A 22458-nucleotide genomic window follows, 5' to 3' on the forward strand; every position below is an offset into this window, starting at 1 on the left:
AGGTTCGGGCAGTCAGTTCGCTCTTTGGTGAATTTTTAACGTGGAATTTAAAACCGAGACGCGGGTGTTTTGTTGCGGAAACCCTAAGAGGCTTATTAAATTCGCAATTCAAAGGCGGAGCTTTAAAAAGGAAACTTTCACACCGAGTCTTCCCGAAAACTGCACTAATATTTAATCTAAAAGCAGTTGGGATCTCCTTTGGTACATTTCTTATTCAAAGTCATATAAGACAATTAAAGGGGGGCGAAAAGTCCCCGGGGCTGATGAGCCGTCAAGTCTCCAATACACTTGGACCGAGCAAACTTGCTTAACTATGACTAATACGCCAATATTGCCGATTTGGGGGGGCGATGGAAGAGAAATAACACCGGTTTGTTGTTCTATGGGGTGCGAGATATTTTGCCGGCCGATTGGTATGTGCTTTGCCAGGATTTTTCCCCCATCAAAAAAATAACAGAAGAATACTCCTCAAACCTCATTCGGTTCATCCAGACTATCTGAAGCTTACTGGCAACGTTGCAACGTTCATTTGTTTTTTGTTTGCTGTGTGAGTGGCCATGTTGATTCACTTTTTATTATCAGGTCTCCATCTATCTGGATCAACCTGATCCGTATCAGCTGATTTTCCACCAAGAGAATTAGGTGGCCCTCATCGGAGATTAATCCGATTGCCGATTGAAACACCATCGTGCAGTTATCAATATTTCTGATTGCAGTATTACGGGCTATTAAGGTTGCTTCGTAAGTATCCCATCAACACATTGAAAATTATGGAACTTTTATTGGGAAATTATGGGCTTTTTACGTGACAATTCGTACTATAACAGAGTGTCAGAAGAATGATTTTGGCGATTGGGGAGCGAAGGGGACATTTGCCTGAAGGCGGATTGTTGATGAGGGGCTTACAGGGAAATTGCTGCTGCAGATTGCTCTCGATGGGAACCCAGTTTCGATAATAAAAATTTTAATAAGCACTCAATGGTCCTGTTCACTCTACCGCGTCCGAAAACTTCGAGATGAAACACTGATAATTTGAGGAAAATGGGTCGTTTTGTCACCTTACATTTCTTGATATACATCTCCTTCACCATTTTGTCCACAACAGTTGACGGTTTTTCCAACAAACTGACTGTGAACCTTAATTTGGAACAAAGAGGACAAAGAGTGGGAAACTGCATGCACTGCAGATTATTCAGCCTAGGCATTCCTGGTAATGGGGCGCTGTGCTAAATTCTGGCATTCATTTGATAATGTTTGATTCGCTGTTGATTTCCTTATTCGGTGTGGTGTGGATATGCAACTAAATATACATAATGTATTACGTCACAAACTGATTGACTATTTGCAGTCGCAGCTCTGAGGGAACAAAAGACTCGGAAATGAAACGTTATCAGCAGTAGGCCATGTTTAATTTAGTTCAGTAACTCGTTTTTCGAGGTTTAGACGTATAATTTCGATGTATTACATGAGCAAATTAAATTAGAGACCTCCCTTAAATTGGTCTCATTGGCTCTGATGGAAATGCGGCCCTCTCAAAGTGCCGCCAGTAACGACATTAGTCTGGCATAGTCTGGATAGTTACATGTTCAATTTGGCCGCGGTTACGCACCATTGTGCGCGTGCAAGTGCAAATGACGTTTCCCTTTTCCTCTCTCTGCACTTTACCCTGCAAATATCCGATTTATTTCCTCCCCGCCGATGATTATAAAAGTTAAAAACCAATTTCGGGAAAAAGAACTGAAGAGAAATTGGAAACACTTTTCCTTGGAAAGCGGCACCGCTCAAATCGAAATTGCGACAGACCTTTTACCGGGGGTCGTCGGGGGAGCAGCTTCAAAGGGCGCCGCGAGATGGGGGGCGCGGAGAGCCGGGGCGGCCGTATCGAAGGGAGGTCTAAAGGGCTGTTTAAGAGATGTTGATTGCCAATTTATTTACCCTGCGGGCGTTTGATTCCGATCGTTCCGTTACATGTAGCCCTTTGAAGGGTGTCTCCTTTTTCCGAACGACACTGATTATTATTGCAGAAAAGGGCCCAGAAACGATGGGGCATTGTTGAGAGAAGGAACATTGTTATCTCTTGTTTTGGAACTGGAGTTTTGTTGAGAACAATGAATCTAACATTTCGGTGTATTATACAACTTTAGCAGGGACATGGTGTGTGGAATCTCGAATAGAGAGAACAGAGCCATAATTTCATAACACATACATACATATTGTATTTCAATGCAGTGGCGTCGTTTCTAATCCATTTACAACCACGCAAAAGGCAAACTTAATATCTTAAAAAATGTGATACATATTTTACAATTTCAAATTATTCAATTTTGCCTATTAAATAAATGAAAAAATATTAATAAAAAAAGTCCGCCCCCGGGTGGGCTCGAACCACCAACCTTTCGGTTAACAGCCGAACGCGCTAACCAATTGCGCCACGGAGGCGTTGAACTACTCCCCTCTATGGATGTACTAGAACATCGTAAATTTAATGTTAATATTAATATTTAAAAAAATTATAAATATTAGATTATTACTGTTCCGCTAATTCAAAGAAAGCTATAGTCTATCAAAACGCCTACTAATTTCAATTTTTCTGATTATAAAAATTTCTTTAAAAAAAATATATTTGCTCTTTTAAATATTCTTCATTTGTAAAACTTTTTTTTACAATAAAACATTAATGTCAAAAATTAAAAAAATAATCTCACCGTGACAATGTTTTTCACATTGCCGTGACCAGGATTCGAACCTGGGTTACTACGGCCACAACGTAGGGTCCTAACCACTAGACGATCACGGCTATCGAGACATACAGGCAACGTCGCTTGTTGCCGTATATAATACAACTGACGTCACGGTTCATTAGTCAATTAAATCAATATATTATGTCTTGTTTCTTTTAATAAAAAAAAACCTACCTCAAGCATTTTTAAATTCTACAACACATAACCTGAAATGTATCAAAATATTATTTCATTGGCTGAAATCTATAATAGTAATTATAGGCCACTCTTTAGTGACTTTTTGACCTCTGAGCGACATTTGACAACGCTGCAGCGGCCACTAAACTTTAAAATTCGCCCACGGCTATTGGGAACCTATGTTCAACTGGTTCCGAGCGCGATTGAGCTAAGACATACTCTTCAATCTTCCGCACTCGCTTCCATTGGTCCCTGATCTAAATTAACGTCGCAACTTTAGTCAAATGCGCACTGAATCCACTCAAAGCGGAACCAACTTCTTTTTGGTTCGTTTTTCATCTGGTTGGTATCCGGGATCACCTTAAGATCGCTATAATATTTTGTTGCCCCAGTGCGGACTGGACAAGTGAGGCACACAAAGAGGATTGTTTTGATGGTATTTATGTAATATTGAAGTTATTTCGTGTTTGACAGTGGTGCTTCATGGGTTCGAGGGTGGGTGGCCCGAGTACTGCAGGTCTGTCTGCAGACAAAGCTTTGGCAGGGGTTCCCCGGCTTTTAGATGATCTCCAGAGACTTTCCGAAGATACAGACTCTGCAGACATAGTCTTTTTATTGGGGAGAGATGAGGAGCGCGTCTACGCCCACCGGGTTATTTTAATGGCGAGGCAAGTACCACCAAATTTACAACAAAAGCGAAAACTGTTGCTCTAAAAACCGCCCTATCAAAAGCTTCATTCATTAGCGCAAACTTCAAAGGCCCCATATTTTGCTTTGTGTCCCTTATACTTAACAATATTGCTTTCTATGGTGGAGGGCCTCTTGTCTTGTGCAATGATGCTAATTACAGACAACCTGAAGACTACTTGGCTTTAACGTGAAATTGGCTATTTTTCACTTTGATCTTTTCCTTTTTAGAGCAGCTACTTTCGAGTGCACGTGTGCGCTCCTTTGTGCTAAAGCGCTCGTCGATGAAAATGCAAAATAGAGCCATGAATAACAAACCAGAAATTTGATTTTTAGGTGCAAGAGCTTCCAAACGGCCAAAAGAGGTGAAGTCTGCAGAATCCCGGGATGTACAGTATCTCCGACTGCTCCAGGGACTACCACCCCTGTACGACTTCCTAAAGTACCGCCAGAGACTTTTAAACAATTTTTACTTTACGTTTATACGGGGAAGGTACCTATTATCAATGGGAATGAAGCGACAAGAAATCCTTTATATGATTACAGATACTGCTGCAAGATAATGGGGTTTTTGAGATGATGGCACTGGCGCAAGAATTGGGAGTTGATGAGCTGAGAAACGCTTGCGAGGACCACGTAACATCAACCCTTTCAGTCCCATCAGCTTGCACGTTTCTGGCTACTGCCATGGACATTCAGGACAGATCAGCAGGTAAGCGATTTCTTGCTAATTGTTTATCTTTCTTGCAACCTTGATTTGTCTGAAAATGGCATAAAATTGGCCTTGTATGTAACAATTTTATGGTAAAAGTGACATTGGCATGTGTATTTCAATACATTTATCAAATTTTTAAATTTGAATCGCAACAGATAAAATGGAAACCTAAATTATACGAATAATTTACTACTAATTGTCGACAAAGTCTACATAAATTTAGTATGAATAAACTACTATATAAATCATAGGAAAGTTGCCGCTCGTTCAGTATACTGCAAGTGTGGTAAGAAATTGTGGATTCGGTGTAGGCAACCAAAGAAATACTTCAAAAAATATAACGTAACTAGTGGTGAAATATAACATTGTGTTTTGAGGCTTTTTAAATACCTTTTAAGGAGTTAGTCCCCTTGTATGAGAAAGGGACCTGAGTCTCAATATGATAACAACGCTTCTGTAAATTGTAAAAAAATTATTGAAAATACAGTTCTTTAAATACTATGGATGGGGCATAGTATAGGCAACCAAATATACATCTCGACGTTCGTTACAAAATTTTCAGGGTTATTTTGTTATTATAGCGTCATGTAATTAGTATACAGATACGAGAAATTCTAATCTTTGTTTTCCAATTTCCAACAAAAGTATTTCTTAATTTTAAAAATGTTTATTACATTATAAATCAAAAGAGTAGGACACGATTAGGTTAGCATCGTCTTTTCGTCAGGTACACGCAAGTGCGATGGTGGTGTAATGGTCAGCATAGTTGCCTTCCAAGCAGTTGATCCGGGTTCGATTCCCGGCCATCGCATATATTTTTTTAATTAATTTACAGGAAAAATTGATACGAAAGGTTTTATAATCTAATAATATTATTTTTATCAACTATAGGGGAATAATGTTAACAGCAAAAATGTAACACCATGAAAATTTCAATTCTGAATTAGAAATAATTATAAATTACAATGGAAAAATATCTTAACAAGAAAAGAAAACGATCATTAATTAAAAAAATAACAAAATAAAGGTCATGTAATAACTAACAATTGAATACGGAAAATAACTGGTTTACCCGTTTAATGTTATAATGTCGCCATCTATTAGCACAATTCTTCGTTGATTCTTGTGTCCAAGTCAACGTCATTGTCTACCTACCGCTATTTCCTCTTCACCTAACCTTACTCTCCTCACAAAAAAGCTTCCCTTTTGCATTCCGATATAGTTCCATTAAACTCGCCCCAAAAATGGCCTACAAACCGCAAAAAGTGCAAAAGGTGATGGTGCAGCCCATCAACCTCATCTTCAGATACCTGCAGAACCGTTCGCGAGTTCAGGTGTGGCTTTATGAAAACATCAGACTAAGGATTGAGGGGCACATTGTCGGCTTCGACGAATATATGAATTTGGTGTTGGACGATGCTGAGGAGTATTACATGAAGACCAAGAACAGGAGACAGCTGGGCCGGATCATGTTGAAAGGGGATAATATTACATTGATTCAGATGGTGAAGCCAGACATTGGGGCTGGCGACAATTAATCTCTATATTTTTAAGTTATTAAGGACTATTCTTCTCAGTTTGTAATAAGCATAATAATAAATTTCACAATTTTTCGTAATAGTAAATAGTGGTTTTTGTGTTATTGTGATTATTATGGTTTAGGTGGCAAGGCCACTGCAGGCTTCATTGAGCGGTGCGTCAGTTATATAGGAGAGAATGCAGTGGAGTGTGTAAGGACAAACTCATTTCTCTCCCTCCCTAAAGAGGCAGTCATTAAACTCATCTCCTCAGATTATGTATGTATTTTTGCTATGTTGTTTCGAGCCCTGGTTTGGATCCCAATATTATTAGCTTTGCATGGATGAGGAGGATGTGTGGAGGGCAGTACTAAACTGGGCCAAATACCAGGCAGGAGTAACACAACCAACAGCTCATTGGACTGAAGAGGAAAGAGTGAGGGTGTGCCAACAGCTCTCCTTCGTAATCAATCATGTGCGCCTGCTTTTAATTGGTATTAATTCTTTACAATAAATTCTAAATAACAGTAAGGAATTTTAGATTCTCAAGTTTTTGCTGAAGAGGTGGAGCCCACAGGGGCAGTGCCCATGGAGCTCAGTTTAGAGAGGTACCGACATGCAGCTTTGCCCAGCAAATATCTGGAAGCTTCAGAGGATCAGAGGCTAAAACCTCGCGTGTCCCCTCACTTGTTCTCTGGATCTTTGATTATAGGTTGTGTTGGTTTCTTTTAGAATAACAAATATCTAGAAGTGATTATTACATTTAGGCCAGGACAAGAGCCATTATCAGAGGATTTTGAATGCCTGGTATGGTCATCCAAAGCAGACTTGGAGATTGACTTACCGAGCTAGTAGTCATGGGTATTTAGCGTCTGCATTTCATAGGCATTGCGATGGAATTGCTCCTCTTTACGTCATTGTTTTAGTATGTTTTTCTTTGTTCATTAATTAGTGATAAAAAATTTGATAATGATAGGGCGCGAGAGGGGAAATTTGTGGGGGATTTACCGACTCAGCCTGGGCTCGGCCCCCAGGCAAAAGCCGCTATATTGCGGCGGAAAGGGCTTTTCTCTACACTCTATGTAATCACCAAGACTTACCTCCCACTCAGTTCCATTTGATTAAGAAGCCATTTGCCATTTGCTATCATCCAGAGTAAGGAAAGGTGGATGGTTTGATGGAGAAGTTTTGGAGTGTTACTATTACAGGTCGGGACCGATTTTTGGAGCAGGGGCGGATTTGCTCATATCCAGCAATTGCAACAGCAACATGGATAGTTACTCCAACTTGCCCCACACTTATGATGGGGATGGGGCTTCATATTCTATTCTAATGGGAGATTACAACTTTACAGTAGCTGATTACGAGGTTTACACCCCTATAAGTTCCTCAAAATATTCCAAGACTGAGCGATATCAGTGATTTCAATAAAAAGAACTGCATTTAATTCGAAGTTTATTATTGCCTGACTAGATATGGCTATCTGAACTGTGTCCCACACTCCACTGGGCATCGTTGTCACATATACCTTTGTGGCCCATTATTTTTGTTGTGTAAATAGACGATAATGCAACACTGCAGATCTTTAATCCACTCACCTCCGTGTTTTCTCATTATTGTAAATTTTTAAGTGTTAATTCGTATTCTAGCTCAAGCATTATTGACTCTTATGCTATTTAATAAATGAAAATTTTACCAAATATAGTCAAATAGATCAACTTTAAGTGGATTTTTGGTACTTGAAATATTTATAAGGCTTTGATTTGCATCAGCGACGTTGCCATCTGTAATTCCAGTACTGAATTGATTCGTTTGATTAATGGCTTACGTCTTGCTTCTGTCATTAATTACTCATGGTCGTTCATGCATTTTCAGGTTAGGTCCATTTCCCACAAGTATACTGTTGTGTTGAGACGTTTTCAAATGAATTTGAATTTAATTTGCGTTTACATCCATAAACCCTTTATGGCAACAACCTCCCAGAGCACTTCAAATTGCCAAGTACCGATACTTAATTACTCACCACTGGAGTTTTCACATTAATAACGTACTAGAAGCCAAAAGCCTGCGACCATGGCTGAGATGGTTCAACTTAATCTTGAATCCTGCGCCAAAGAAATCGCGAAATTAAAGACCGATGGAACATTCTCGGACGAGGAAGTGAAGTGAGTATAATGTCATTAAAATAGGGTCCTACAAATTTCCTTTCCCTTTTGTATGAGGGTACATGAGCAGTCACAAAGTTGTGGATTGAAATTGTCAACTTTGTATTATGTTACATAAATCTGTAATCATGGATTCTCAGTTTCACAGTTACCATGTCCCTTTAAATGTAGATTGAACTTTACTACTGAAAAATCAAAGTCCTAGTTGCAGTGCCTGTTGTTTTGAGACGCTATGCACTGAAGGCTTCAATTTTAACTTGAAATATGCAAAACAATTCACATTTTTATAACTTTAATTTGAAATTAAAATCCAGGAACATTAACTAGTTTATTGTTTTCTAGACGCATAATTAAAGAAGATCGTAGATTAGAAAATGCCTTGGCCAGTGGCCATCAAACCTTGGACATCTACAAATCAAGTATTGCTTTCTTTGGCTCTATTATTGTAACAATTAGGCAACGCAAGGGTAGGAAGTCAAGCGAGTGGTTCTTCATAAACCAAGTTGTGCATACTTACAAAAGGGGCCTCAGAGGATTCCCCATGGATTATGAGTTTCACCTCAAATACCACAATTTTCTGAAGATATTTCCTGAAATGAATAAAGCAACCACAGTGCATGTTAAAGACATGTTGGGGAGATTTATGGGTAACCCCAGGGTATTTAGCTTGGCAGCCTCTTGGTATATACACATTGACAATGAGGTTGAAGCCAAGAAAATTCTTTTCCTAGGTCAACATAGGCATCCTGAAAACCTGGACATATATCTTGATCTCTTGAGAATTGAATTGAAGTGTAAAGATGCTAAGATGTTCGACAGACTTACTTTGTATATAGATTTTATTGTGGAGACTAAGGTACCTCGACCATTCTTAGAACAGACAATATCATTGATTGGGGAACACTTAACTGAGACACACGATGTTAGTGGTGTGATTGAGTATGGATTAAACAAGTTATTGGAGGTTTATAAGAATGAGGGGGAGAGTTATCTTTTTGCTGCTACTAGAACTTTGGAAGTAAATTGTGTCCCAAATGAGACGGATACAGTAAGGGTGATTTCCCTATTCAAAAAAGGCATAAACTGTGTGCCTGAAAATAAAAAACCTGAATTTTCCATGAGTTACATCAATTTCATCTTTAAGCTGATTGAGGACAAGGGAGAAAATCCTAATTTGGTATGTTTCAAAGAGGAATTCTAAGATCACTTTAACATAGAAATTTTCCAGAAATTCTTATTATTACTCATCATGGAAGAAACTTGCAAAGCAAAAGTGAAATTATGTGTTCAACACTTTGTAAAGTGGGTTGATTATTCCACTAATGATCCCTTAATAGCTCTGAAAATGGTGGAGGAAAGCTTGCATGCATATGTAGACTCTGAGTTGGTGTGGGGCTTGTACATCAAGATTCTACTGATGCTCAACCGGGTAAATGAGGCTTACGAGAAGCTATATGTGGCCACTAATAAGCTGGAGGACAAAGCAGCAAAGGTGTGGGCTGTTTTCCTTAGTGGAGTTCTTGCTTCTAGTCCCAATGAAAAATCTATGGAAGATTTTTTTGAGGCAGGACTTCGTGTGAAGTTCCCTACAGTTGTCAGGTGTGTAACATGTTTAAATTGAGCTTTGCTTTTAGGACACAAAGGATTTGACATGAGGCGCTGCCTACCAGACAATTTTATATACATGTGATATCGCGATTTTAAGGATATTTTGTACCGTTTTCACTTGTTGAGATAGAGTGTATAAGGCCTGAAGCAGTCGTTCCAATAATTTTTAATTGCAGATTGGTAAAAGTGCGTTACTTCTCGTGGGCACTATCTGATGCAAGAATTGAAGATGCCCGCCAGTTGTATTACCGCCTGGCCCTCGAACCGCCGTATTGCCGCGAACTGCATGAGGAGGTCTTCCGTACGGAGCGTTTGCATTGCGGCCCTAACTGCGAATCCGCGTTCTTGCTAGCAGCAACGGAGTTGTGGAGGGAACAGTTCGGCGACGGCCCGGCAGTTCTGCACAACACTGCAGAAGACAAAAAGAGCGGAGACACAGAAATTTGCCTTGAAGACAGCACGATGCTTAGGACTTGCTCGGACACTTCAGATTGCACGAACGAGTCTGTCGATGTTCAAGTGTCAAAGCCATGGTACCTTGCGCCGACCGGTTTCGTGCTCAAAAAGGACACATTGCCGTTGAAGAAAAAGAAAAGAAAGACGGGCAGGGCTGTTGGAAAAGCCTCCCCACACCTTACCTCCAAACACGCCTCCGGCAACCTTGTCTCAGCCGATGCCTTAGTTAAAAAGAACACACTATCGTTGGTAAAATCGAGAAAAAAAAGAAAAAGGGGACGTCCAGAGATCCACACCAAGGACTGTTCCGGCAAATAGTACGTCGATGATTCCACGACAGATTTCGTATTGTAAAAGGACACGGAGCTAGCCATTTGAAAAAGAAGCTAAGGACCCACTGTGGTCTACTTTTCGTAGGGTTGAAGTAACCACTGTGGCTCCGAGTGCAAACGAAGGCAAATAAATTTTTCGTTCGCCATATTTCCAAGAGAATTGTTTTATTTGTTGATGATCCTTAGATTACAACCTTACACTGTTTGATTAAGGAGTTTGCATCTCAAGGGGATTTCTTTAAAGTATTCCAAGACAACTCATTTCAATAAAAACATACATTTATTTTTCCTCAATTTTTTAGCGCTGCATCACGCTCATCTCCTGTATCTATACCGTTTAAAGTGGAACCACAGCTGGAATATGTTGTTGTGAAACTGACACCTAAAACCGCGTTTATACGAATACTCCCACTCGCGATTAACTATCTTAAAAGCAATGTCTTCATATGGGGGCCCTGCGTGGAATTTTAGAATTGCGAATTCCCTATTCTCTGGGCAGGGTGTCAAAAAGTACTCGGGAGTGCAGCTTTTGTCAATCAAATCGGGATAAAATATATTAAATTTATATCCCTGTACGATCTTCGGAGGGGGATTGTCCATGTCGTAATGGGTCTGATTGTACTTGTTCCATTCAAACCCTGTGTGGACTCTATTGAAGTATCTCGGCTTGCGTGGCCTGTATTTATCTGACCATAGGTAGACATGACTGTCCAGAGGTTGCTCCACACTGAACTGAGCCTCATCCTCTCCCATGCCTTTACGAGCCTCTTTTTGCAGTAAGAGTTCTTCTTTCATGATCACATTCTCTATTTTCTTGCCCTTATCTGTCACTTGCATTCGAGCAAATTCTAGTCGATACAAATCATCTTCTTCAGTCACCACTATTGTGCCTGGCTCAATTTGCTTTGGGTTTAGTAATTTAGGGCTATAGCCTCCGTTTAGATAGGCATTAAAGCACTCATTCAATATATCATTTGCAGCTTCCTCAGTGGTTTCTTCTTCACTTTGACTGTCTTCAGTAATGATTTGTGATGGTCCTGCACATTCACTTTCCTCAGTAGAGTGTTTACTGGTTTCATCAGTTACATCAGGGACAGTAACTGCTTGTTCTGCCTTTAAAACTTCTAGCTTTCTTCTTAAACTTTCCTGATGCCTATCTCGTAGCCTTGCTCTGGCCATGTGTGCTTTAAGTTGGGACAAAAGAGACTCCCAATAGCCAATATCAATGCCGTCAGATTTGCCATTTATTTTGCTCTCAATTTGTTTTTGCAAGCCTGCGAGTTGGACTGCAGTTTTCCCTTTAAAAACTGCAGTTACATCTTGAGCAACAGCCTGATTTATACCTTCTCTTCTGCCTACTCCTGTATCAAAATCTTGCTCCCTCTGCAACTTCCTCAATTTCTGCAGTTCGTCTTCAACAATTATGGTTATGTCATTCCAATAGTCCAAATTCTTGCCCCTTTCCAGTTCTTTATACACTTTAATGTCCTCTGCAAGATCTTCCAAATCCTTTATGTGCAGGCCATTGAGGTATGTGTAAGGTTCATGCATTTCCACTGCATCCACCTCCTCTTCGGCGCTAATATATTTGGCTAAGAGGTCAATAGGTTTGGCTCGGCCATCTTGGATTCTGATGTGGCTTCTTAATCGAGCCTGTTCTAAGTGAAAGTGGTCCTCCTGCCTCTCCCACTCTTCAAATTGAGCAGCTTCTTTGCTGCGCTGGAGCAACTGAGTTTCGTCCTCTCGTCGCTGTCTTTCCAGCTCCCGCTCTAGCCGCCTCTTTTTAACTTTCTCCAATTCCCGTTTGTTTTCTTCTTGTTTGAATCTGTTTCTTGCCTCAAGTTCCTCATGAGTAGCATCAATTAAGCCTTCTTTGGCCAATTTTTTAGTCCATACAAATGTGGACAGCAAATTTCCATCCCCAAAGGGGTTGTCACTATTAGTATAGTGGAGATACTCATTGTCCCAACCCATACGTTCCTTCCTCTTGCGCTCTTTCTCTTCCTTCTTTTTGAGGCGTCTTAGTCGCTTTTCTTCAGCAGTTTCTGTGGCTTTTAACAATTCTTTTTGACACTTGCGCTCCTCTATAGCCCGTAACCTCTCTTTTTCTAGTTTCTCAAGTAACTTTACAGATTTGCTGGAAGAGCTTGAGCTGCTAGAACTGCTTGAAGAAGAGTCGCTACTTGATTCCCGCTTCCTAGACTTGCGCCGCTTGGAGGAATATTGGCGCTTCTTGCTGCTGCTCTGGGTAGATTTTGAGGATGATTTGGAGCGTCGTCTAGACGTCCTGGAACTTCGTTTTTGGGTTTCTTTGCGGGAAGAACGATGGCATTCTCTGGGGGAACGAGACCTGCTTCTGTGGCGATGTCTGGATTGAGATGAGTAGTCTGAGTGTCCGGTATGGTGTTTCAGTCCTTTGGGCATGGCTTCTTTTAATTAATTCATTTACTTAATTAAATTGCATTTTAATTTTAACACTTTTGTTACACTTAACTAAAAGATAAACATGTCACTGTCAGTCGAACAGAGGTGTCGGGTTTATAGGTGTTTGCGTTTACCGATAGGATTCGGAGTAACGCGGCGTGTTGTTGGTGCTAACGGGGTGATCTATTCTTCCGTTACAAGTTGAACACGCTGAAGGGACCAGTATTCTAACCCGGCAAAGATACTAGTCATAGACACAAAATACGCGCTGATACTGCTCGACTATCTTTATTTACACAAAACTATTGCTACGTTTATTATCACAGTCTGTATGTACTATACCGAGGGTGATAATCGTGGTACGTTATCTCGAGAGAGCTGAGAGTAAGAGTATAATAGATAAGAGAGATTTTAAGGGTCTGTTTGGGTTTATATAGCTAACCAACCCTTTCGCTATTTCCGTCCCTGCTACTCGTCGACTGTCACTCCTGTGAATGTCACTTGTCGGTGCAGGTTCTCGGTGTGAACTACTCTCGAGTGTACAATGCACCTCAGAGGTTTCAAATGTCTAGTCATTTACATAAATAGATAATTATGTTTTTCTCACTTTAACTATTGGCGATATAGAAAGATAGCGATATATTTTATTAGACGGATCCCTGTAAAGGAGGAGGTCACCTTTTATATTTAAAAAAATTAATATATAAATTGTTACGCCCATGACAACGTTTGCGGCAACGAAAACAAAGGATGCTACTAGCGATACAAAAAACACAACTCCTACGAACTCATTTGCCTAAATTTTCATGAAAAATAGGTTTTTATGCAAAAACGGTATATTATGTGAAAACCACGTTTTTATGCAAAAATGGTATGTTCAGTGAAAAACACGTTTTTATGCAAAAATGGTCTGTTCAGTGAAAAACACGTTTTTATGCAAAAATGGTATGTTCAGTGAAAAACACGTTTTTATGCAAAAATGGTATATTCTGTTAAAAACACGTTTTTATGCAAAAATGGTATGTTCAGTGACAAACACGTTTTTATGCAAAAATGGTATGTTCAGTGAAAAACACGTTTTTATGCAAAAATGGTATATTCTGTTAAAAACACGTTTTTATGCAAAAGTGGTCTGTTCAGTGAAAAACACGTTTTTATGCAAAAATGGTATGTTCAGTGAAAAACACGTTTTTATGCAAAAATGGTCTGTTCAGTGAAAAACACGTTTTTATGCAAAAATGGTATGTTCAGTGAAAAACACGTTTTTATGCAAAAATGGTCTGTTCAGTGAAAAACACGTTTTTATGCAAAAATGGTATGTTCAGTGAAAAACACGTTTTTATGCAAAAATGGTCTGTTCAGTGAAAAACACGTTTTTATGCAAAAATGGTATGTTCAGTGAAAAACACGTTTTTATGCAAAAATGGTCTGTTCAGTGAAAAACACGTTTTTATGCAAAAATGGTATGTTCAGTGAAAAACACGTTTTTATGCAAAAATGGTATATTCTGTTAAAAACACGTTTTTATGCAAAAATGGTATGTTCAGTGACAAACACGTTTTTATGCAAAAATGGTATGTTCAGTGAAAAACACGTTTTTATGCAAAAATGGTATATTCTGTTAAAAACACGTTTTTATGCAAAAGTGGTCTGTTCAGTGAAAAACACGTTTTTATGCAAAAATGGTATGTTCAGTGAAAAACACGTTTTTATGCAAAAATGGTCTGTTCAGTGAAAAACACGTTTTTATGCAAAAATGGTATGTTCAGTGAAAAACACGTTTTTATGCAAAAATGGTATATTCTGTTAAAAACACGTTTTTATGCAAAAATGGTATGTTCAGTGACAAACACGTTTTTATGCAAAAATGGTATGTTCAGTGAAAAACACGTTTTTATGCAAAAATGGTATATTCTGTTAAAAACACGTTTTTATGCAAAAATGGTCTGTTCAGTGAAAAACACGTTTTTATGCAAAAATGGTATGTTCAGTGAAAAACACGTTTTTATGCAAAAATGGTATATTCTGTTAAAAACACGTTTTTATGCAAAAATGGTCTGTTCAGTGACAAACACGTTTTTATGCAAAAATGGTATGTTCAGTGAAAAACACGTTTTTATGCAAAAATGGTATATTCTGTTAAAAACACGTTTTTATGCAAAAGTGGTCTGTTCAGTGAAAAACACGTTTTTATGCAAAAATGGTATGTTCAGTGAAAAACACGTTTTTATGCAAAAATGGTCTGTTCAGTGAAAAACACGTTTTTATGCAAAAATGGTATGTTCAGTGAAAAACACGTTTTTATGCAAAAATGGTATATTCTGTTAAAAACACGTTTTTATGCAAAAATGGTATGTTCAGTGACAAACACGTTTTTATGCAAAAATGGTATGTTCAGTGAAAAACACGTTTTTATGCAAAAATGGTATATTCTGTTAAAAACACGTTTTTATGCAAAAATGGTCTGTTCAGTGAAAAACACGTTTTTATGCAAAAATGGTATGTTCAGTGAAAAACACGTTTTTATGCAAAAATGGTATATTCTGTTAAAAACACGTTTTTATGCAAAAATGGTATGTTCAGTGAAAAACACGTTTTTATGCAAAAATGGTATATTCTGTTAAAAACACGTTTTTATGCAAAAATGGTATGTTCAGTGACAAACACGTTTTTATGCAAAAATGGTATATTCTGTTAAAAACACGTTTTTATGCAAAAATGGTATGTTCAGTGACAAACACGTTTTTATGCAAAAATGGTATGTTCAGTGAAAAACACGTTTTTATGCAAAAATGGTATATTCTGTTAAAAACACGTTTTTATGCAAAAGTGGTATGTTCAGTGAAAAACACGTTTTTATGCAAAAATGGTCTGTTCAGTGAAAAACACGTTTTTATGCAAAAATGGTATGTTCAGTGAAAAACACGTTTTTATGCAAAAATGGTATATTCTGTTAAAAACACGTTTTTATGCAAAAATGGTATGTTCAGTGACAAACACGTTTTTATGCAAAAATGGTATGTTCAGTGAAAAACACGTTTTTATGCAAAAATGGTATATTCTGTTAAAAACACGTTTTTATGCAAAAGTGGTCTGTTCAGTGAAAAACACGTTTTTATGCAAAAATGGTATGTTCAGTGAAAAACACGTTTTTATGCAAAAATGGTCTGTTCAGTGAAAAACACGTTTTTATGCAAAAATGGTATGTTCAGTGAAAAACACGTTTTTATGCAAAAATGGTATATTCTGTTAAAAACACGTTTTTATGCAAAAATGGTATGTTCAGTGACAAACACGTTTTTATGCAAAAATGGTATGTTCAGTGAAAAACACGTTTTTATGCAAAAATGGTATATTCTGTTAAAAACACGTTTTTATGCAAAAATGGTCTGTTCAGTGAAAAACACGTTTTTATGCAAAAATGGTATGTTCAGTGAAAAACACGTTTTTATGCAAAAATGGTATATTCTGTTAAAAACACGTTTTTATGCAAAAATGGTCTGTTCAGTGACAAACACGTTTTTATGCAAAAATGGTATGTTCAGTGAAAAACACGTTTTTATGCAAAAATGGTATATTCTGTTAAAAACACGTTTTTATGCAAAAGTGGTCTGTTCAGTGAAAAACACGTTTTTATGCAAAAATGGTATGTTCAGTGAAAAACACGTTTTTATGCAAAAATGGTCTGTTCAGTGAAAAACACGTTTTTATGCAAAAATGGTATGTTCAGTGAAAAACACGTTTTTATGCAAAAATGGTATATTCTGTTAAAAACACGTTTTTATGCAAAAATGGTATGTTCAGTGACAAACACGTTTTTATGCAAAAATGGTATGTTCAGTGAAAAACACGTTTTTATGCAAAAATGGTATATTCTGTTAAAAACACGTTTTTATGCAAAAATGGTCTGTTCAGTGAAAAACACGTTTTTATGCAAAAATGGTATGTTCAGTGAAAAACACGTTTTTATGCAAAAATGGTATATTCTGTTAAAAACACGTTTTTATGCAAAAATGGTATGTTCAGTGAAAAACACGTTTTTATGCAAAAATGGTATATTCTGTTAAAAACACGTTTTTATGCAAAAATGGTATGTTCAGTGACAAACACGTTTTTATGCAAAAATGGTATGTTCAGTGAAAAGCACGTTTTTATGCAAAAATGGTATGTTCAGTGAAAAACACGTTTTTATGCAAAAATGGTCTGTTCAGTGAAAAACACGTTTTTATGCAAAAATGGTATGTTCAGTGAAAAACACGTTTTTATGCAAAAATGGTCTGTTCAGTGAAAAACACGTTTTTATGCAAAAATGGTATGTTCAGTGAAAAACACGTTTTTATGCAAAAATGGTCTGTTCAGTGAAAAACACGTTTTTATGCAAAAATGGTATATTCTGTTAAAAACACGTTTTTATGCAAAAATGGTATGTTCAGTGAAAAACACGTTTTTATGCAAAAATGGTATATTCTGTTAAAAACACGTTTTTATGCAAAAATGGTATGTTCAGTGACAAACACGTTTTTATGCAAAAATGGTATGTTCAGTGAAAAGCACGTTTTTATGCAAAAATGGTATGTTCAGTGAAAAACACGTTTTTATGCAAAAATGGTATATTCTGTTAAAAACACGTTTTTATGCAAAAATGGTATGTTCAGTGAAAAACACGTTTTTATGCAAAAATGGTATGTTCAGTGAAAAACACGTTTTTATGCAAAAATGGTATGTTCAGTGAAAAACACGTTTTTATGCAAAAATGGTCTGTTCAGTGAAAAACACGTTTTTATGCAAAAATGGTATGTTCAGTGAAAAACACGTTTTTATGCAAAAATGGTATATTCTGTTAAAAACACGTTTTTATGCAAAAATGGTATGTTCAGTGACAAACACGTTTTTATGCAAAAATGGTATATTCTGTTAAAAACACGTTTTTATGCAAAAATGGTATGTTCAGTGACAAACACGTTTTTATGCAAAAATGGTATGTTCAGTGAAAAGCACGTTTTTATGCAAAAATGGTATGTTCAGTGAAAAACACGTTTTTATGCAAAAATGGTATATTCTGTTAAAAACACGTTTTTATGCAAAAATGGTCTGTTCAGTGAAAAACACGTTTTTATGCAAAAATGGTATGTTCAGTGAAAAACACGTTTTTATGCAAAAATGGTATATTCTGTTAAAAACACGTTTTTATGCAAAAATGGTATGTTCCGTGAAAAACACGTTTTTATGCAAAATTGGTATATTCTGTTAAAAACACGTTTTTATGCAAAAATGGTATGGTCAGTGACAAACACGTTTTTATGCAAAAATGGTATGTTCAGTGAAAAGCACGTTTTTATGCAAAAATGGTATGTTCAGTGAAAAACACGTTTTTATGCAAAAATGGTATATTCTGTTAAAAACACGTTTTTATGCAAAAATGGTCTGTTCAGTGAAAAACACGTTTTTATGCAAAAATGGTATGTTCAGTGAAAAACACGTTTTTATGCAAAAATGGTATATTCTGTTAAAAACACGTTTTTATGCAAAAATGGTATGTTCAGTGAAAAACACGTTTTTATGCAAAAATGGTATATTCTGTTAAAAACACGTTTTTATGCAAAAATGGTATGTTCAGTGACAAACACGTTTTTATGCAAAAATGGTATGTTCAGTGAAAAGCACGTTTTTATGCAAAAATGGTATGTTCAGTGAAAAACACGTTTTTATGCAAAAATATTATATTCTGTTAAAAACACGTTTTTATGCAAAAATGGTCTGTTCAGTGAAAAACACGTTTTTATGCAAAAATGGTATGTTCAGTGAAAAACACGATTTTATGCAAAAATGGTATATTCTGTTAAAAACACGTTTTTATGCAAAAATGGTATGTTCAGTGAAAAACACGTTTTTATGCAAAAATGGTATGTTCAGTGAAAAACACGTTTTTATGCAAAAATGGTCTGTTCAGTGAAAAACACGTTTTTATGCAAAAATGGTATGTTCAGTGAAAAACACGTTTTTATGCAAAAATGGTCTGTTCAGTGAAAAACACGTTTTTATGCAAAAATGGTATGTTCAGTGAAAAACACGTTTTTATGCAAAAATGGTATATTCTGTTAAAAACACGTTTTTATGCAAAAATGGTATGTTCAGTGACAAACACGTTTTTATGCAAAAATGGTATGTTCAGTGAAAAGCACGTTTTTATGCAAAAATGGTATGTTCAGTGAAAAACACGTTTTTATGCAAAAATGGTATATTCTGTTAAAAACACGTTTTTATGCAAAAATGGTCTGTTCAGTGAAAAACACGTTTTTATGCAAAAAATGGTATGTTCAGTGAAAAACACGTTTTTATGCAAAAATGGTATATTCTGTTAAAAACACGTTTTTATGCAAAAATGGTATGTTCAGTGAAAAACACGTTTTTATGCAAAAATGGTATGTTCAGTGAAAAACACGTTTTTATGCAAAAATGGTATGTTCAGTGAAAAACACGTTTTTATGCAAAAATGGTATATTCTGTTAAAAACACGTTTTTAAACAAAAATGGTATGTTCAGTGACAAACACGTTTTTGTGCAAAAATGGTATGTTCAGTGAAAAGCACGTTTTTATGCAAAAATGGTATGTTCAGTGAAAAACACGTTTTTATGCAAAAATGGTATATTCTGTTAAAAACACGTTTTTATGCAAAAATGGTATGTTCAGTGAAAAACACGTTTTTATGCAAAAATGGTATGTTCAGTGAAAAACACGTTTTTATGCAAAAATGGTATATTCTGTTAAAAACACGTTTTTATGCAAAAATGGTATGTTCAGTGAGAAACACGTTTTTATGCAAAAATGGTATATTCTGTTAAAAACACGTTTTTATGCAAAAATGGTATGTTCAGTGAGAAACACGTTTTTATGCAAAAATGGTATATTCTGTTAAAAACACGTTTTTATGCAAAAATGGTATGTTCAGTGAGAAACACGTTTTTATGCAAAAATGGTATGTTCAGTGAAAAACACGTTTTTATGCAAAAATGGTATATTCTGTTAAAAACACGTTTTTATGCAAAAATGGTATGTTCAGTGAAAAACACGTTTTTATGCAAAAATGGTATGTTCAGTGAAAAACACGTTTTTATGCAAAAATGGTATATTCTGTTAAAAACACGTTTTTATGCAAAAATGGTATGTTCAGTGAAAAACACGTTTTTATGCAAAAATGGTATGTTCAGTGAAAAACACGTTTTTATGCAAAAATGGTATATTCTGTTAAAAACACGTTTTTATGCAAAAATGGTATGTTCAGTGAAAAACACGTTTTTATGCAAAAATGGTATGTTCAGTGAAAAACACGTTTTTATGCAAAAATGGTATGTTCAGTGAAAAACACGTTTTTATGCAAAAATGGTATATTCTGTTAAAAACACGTTTTTATGCAAAAATGGTATGTTCAGTGAAAAACACGTTTTTATGCAAAAATGGTATGTTCAGTGAAAAACACGTTTTTATGCAAAAATGGTATATTCTGTTAAAAACACGTTTTTATGCAAAAATGGTATGTTCAGTGAAAAACACGTTTTTATGCAAAAATGGTATATTCTGTTAAAAACACGTTTTTATGCAAAAATGGTATGTTCAGTGAAAAACACGTTTTTATGCAAAAATGGTATGTTCAGTGAAAAACACGTTTTTATGCAAAAATGGTATATTCTGTTAAAAACACGTTTTTATGCAAAAATGGTATGTTCAGTGAAAAACACGTTTTTATGCAAAAATGGTATGTTCAGTGAAAAGCACGTTTTTATGCAAAAATGGTATGTTCAGTGAAAAACACGTTTTTATGCAAAAATGGTCTGTTCAGTGAAAAACACGTTTTTATGCAAAAATGGTATGTTCGGTGAAAAACACGTTTTTATGCAAAAATGGTCTGTTCAGTGAAAAACACGTTTTTATGCAAAAATGGTATGTTCAGTGAAAAACACGTTTTTATGCAAAAATGGTCTGTTCAGTGAAAAACACGTTTTTATGCAAAAATGGTATATTCTGTTAAAAACACGTTTTTATGCAAAAATGGTATGTTCAGTGAAAAACACGTTTTTATGCAAAAATGGTATATTCTGTTAAAAACACGTTTTTATGCAAAAATGGTATGTTCAGTGACAAACACGTTTTTATGCAAAAATGGTATGTTCAGTGAAAAGCACGTTTTTATGCAAAAATGGTATGTTCAGTGAAAAACACGTTTTTATGCAAAAATGGTATATTCTGTTAAAAACACGTTTTTATGCAAAAATGGTATGTTCAGTGAAAAACACGTTTTTATGCAAAAATGGTATGTTCAGTGAAAAACACGTTTTTATGCAAAAATGGTCTGTTCAGTGAAAAACACGTTTTTATGCAAAAATGGTATGTTCAGTGAAAAACACGTTTTTATGCAAAAATGGTCTGTTCAGTGAAAAACACGTTTTTATGCAAAAATGGTATGTTCAGTGAAAAACACGTTTTTATGCAAAAATGGTATATTCTGTTAAAAACACGTTTTTAGGCAAAAATGGTATGTTCAGTGACAAACACGTTTTTATGCAAAAATGGTATATTCTGTTAAAAACACGTTTTTATGCAAAAATGGTATGTTCAGTGACAAACACGTTTTTATGCAAAAATGGTATGTTCAGTGAAAAGCACGTTTTTATGCAAAAATGGTATGTTCAGTGAAAAACACGTTTTTATGCAAAAATGGTATATTCTGTTAAAAACACGTTTTTATGCAAAAATGGTCTGTTCAGTGAAAAACACGTTTTTATGCAAAAATGGTATGTTCAGTGAAAAACACGTTTTTATGCAAAAATGGTATATTCTGTTAAAAACACGTTTTTATGCAAAAATGGTATGTTCCGTGAAAAACACGTTTTTATGCAAAATTGGTATATTCTGTTAAAAACACGTTTTTATGCAAAAATGGTATGGTCAGTGACAAACACGTTTTTATGCAAAAATGGTATGTTCAGTGAAAAGCACGTTTTTATGCAAAAATGGTATGTTCAGTGAAAAACACGTTTTTATGCAAAAATGGTATATTCTGTTAAAAACACGTTTTTATGCAAAAATGGTCTGTTCAGTGAAAAACACGTTTTTATGCAAAAATGGTATGTTCAGTGAAAAACACGTTTTTATGCAAAAATGGTATATTCTGTTAAAAACACGTTTTTATGCAAAAATGGTATGTTCAGTGAAAAACACGTTTTTATGCAAAAATGGTATATTCTGTTAAAAACACGTTTTTATGCAAAAATGGTATGTTCAGTGACAAACACGTTTTTATGCAAAAATGGTATGTTCAGTGAAAAGCACGTTTTTATGCAAAAATGGTATGTTCAGTGAAAAACACGTTTTTATGCAAAAATATTATATTCTGTTAAAAACACGTTTTTATGCAAAAATGGTCTGTTCAGTGAAAAACACGTTTTTATGCAAAAATGGTATGTTCAGTGAAAAACACGATTTTATGCAAAAATGGTATATTCTGTTAAAAACACGTTTTTATGCAAAAATGGTATGTTCAGTGAAAAACACGTTTTTATGCAAAAATGGTATGTTCAGTGAAAAACACGTTTTTATGCAAAAATGGTCTGTTCAGTGAAAAACACGTTTTTATGCAA

General features: G+C 35.8%; 4 protein-coding genes and 3 non-coding genes across 9 annotated transcripts; 4 read left to right on the forward strand and 3 right to left on the reverse strand.

Moving 5' to 3' along the window:
* Nucleotides 1-2365: 2365 nt before the first annotated feature.
* TRNAN-GUU (transfer RNA asparagine (anticodon GUU)) lies at nt 2366-2439 on the reverse strand. The gene has a single exon. It is a non-coding gene; the product is annotated as a tRNA-Asn (tRNA).
* A 286-nt stretch (nt 2440-2725) lies between these two features.
* TRNAH-GUG (transfer RNA histidin (anticodon GUG)) lies at nt 2726-2797 on the reverse strand. Its single transcript has one exon. It is a non-coding gene; the product is annotated as a tRNA-His (tRNA).
* Nucleotides 2798-3258: 461 nt separating this feature from the next.
* LOC136411284 (serine-enriched protein) lies at nt 3259-7284 on the forward strand. Of its 3 annotated transcripts, none has more exons than XM_066393782.1 (9): nt 3259-3586; nt 3942-4098; nt 4152-4317; nt 5983-6116; nt 6172-6331; nt 6388-6549; nt 6605-6762; nt 6814-6992; nt 7046-7284. In XM_066393782.1, the coding sequence occupies exons 1-9, from the start codon at nt 3402-3404 to the stop codon at nt 7257-7259; spliced, it is 1515 nt and encodes a 504-aa protein (XP_066249879.1). In that variant the 5' UTR covers nt 3259-3401; the 3' UTR covers nt 7260-7284. The 3 variants fall into 3 exon arrangements, with proteins under 3 accessions (XP_066249879.1, XP_066249878.1, XP_066249880.1); XM_066393781.1 differs by having other exon boundaries at nt 3260-3586; nt 6379-6549; XM_066393783.1 differs by having other exon boundaries at nt 3260-3586; nt 6379-6549; nt 6605-6750.
* On the forward strand, nt 5060-5131 carry TRNAG-UCC (transfer RNA glycine (anticodon UCC)). The gene has a single exon. It is a non-coding gene; the product is annotated as a tRNA-Gly (tRNA).
* Nucleotides 5455-5945, forward strand: SmE (Small ribonucleoprotein particle protein SmE). The gene has a single exon (XM_066393795.1). The coding sequence runs from the start codon at nt 5565-5567 to the stop codon at nt 5856-5858; it is 294 nt and encodes a 97-aa protein (XP_066249892.1). The 5' UTR covers nt 5455-5564; the 3' UTR covers nt 5859-5945.
* Nucleotides 7285-7738: 454 nt separating the features above from the next.
* Nucleotides 7739-10504, forward strand: LOC136411443 (uncharacterized). Its single transcript, XM_066394016.1, has 4 exons — nt 7739-8002; nt 8345-9179; nt 9231-9601; nt 9787-10504. Exons 1-4 carry the CDS (start codon nt 7911-7913, stop codon nt 10382-10384), a joined length of 1896 nt encoding a protein of 631 aa, XP_066250113.1. The 5' UTR covers nt 7739-7910; the 3' UTR covers nt 10385-10504.
* A 135-nt stretch (nt 10505-10639) lies between these two features.
* cactin (cactin, spliceosome C complex subunit) lies at nt 10640-12860 on the reverse strand. Its single transcript, XM_066394145.1, has one exon. It carries the CDS (start codon nt 12820-12822, stop codon nt 10714-10716), a length of 2109 nt encoding a protein of 702 aa, XP_066250242.1. The 5' UTR covers nt 12823-12860; the 3' UTR covers nt 10640-10713.
* Between the last annotated feature and the right edge of the window lie 9598 nt (nt 12861-22458).

The sequence above is a fragment of the Euwallacea similis genome, chromosome 10 (assembly GCF_039881205.1).
Source record: "Euwallacea similis isolate ESF13 chromosome 10, ESF131.1, whole genome shotgun sequence".
Lineage (NCBI taxonomy): Eukaryota > Metazoa > Arthropoda > Insecta > Coleoptera > Curculionidae > Euwallacea > Euwallacea similis.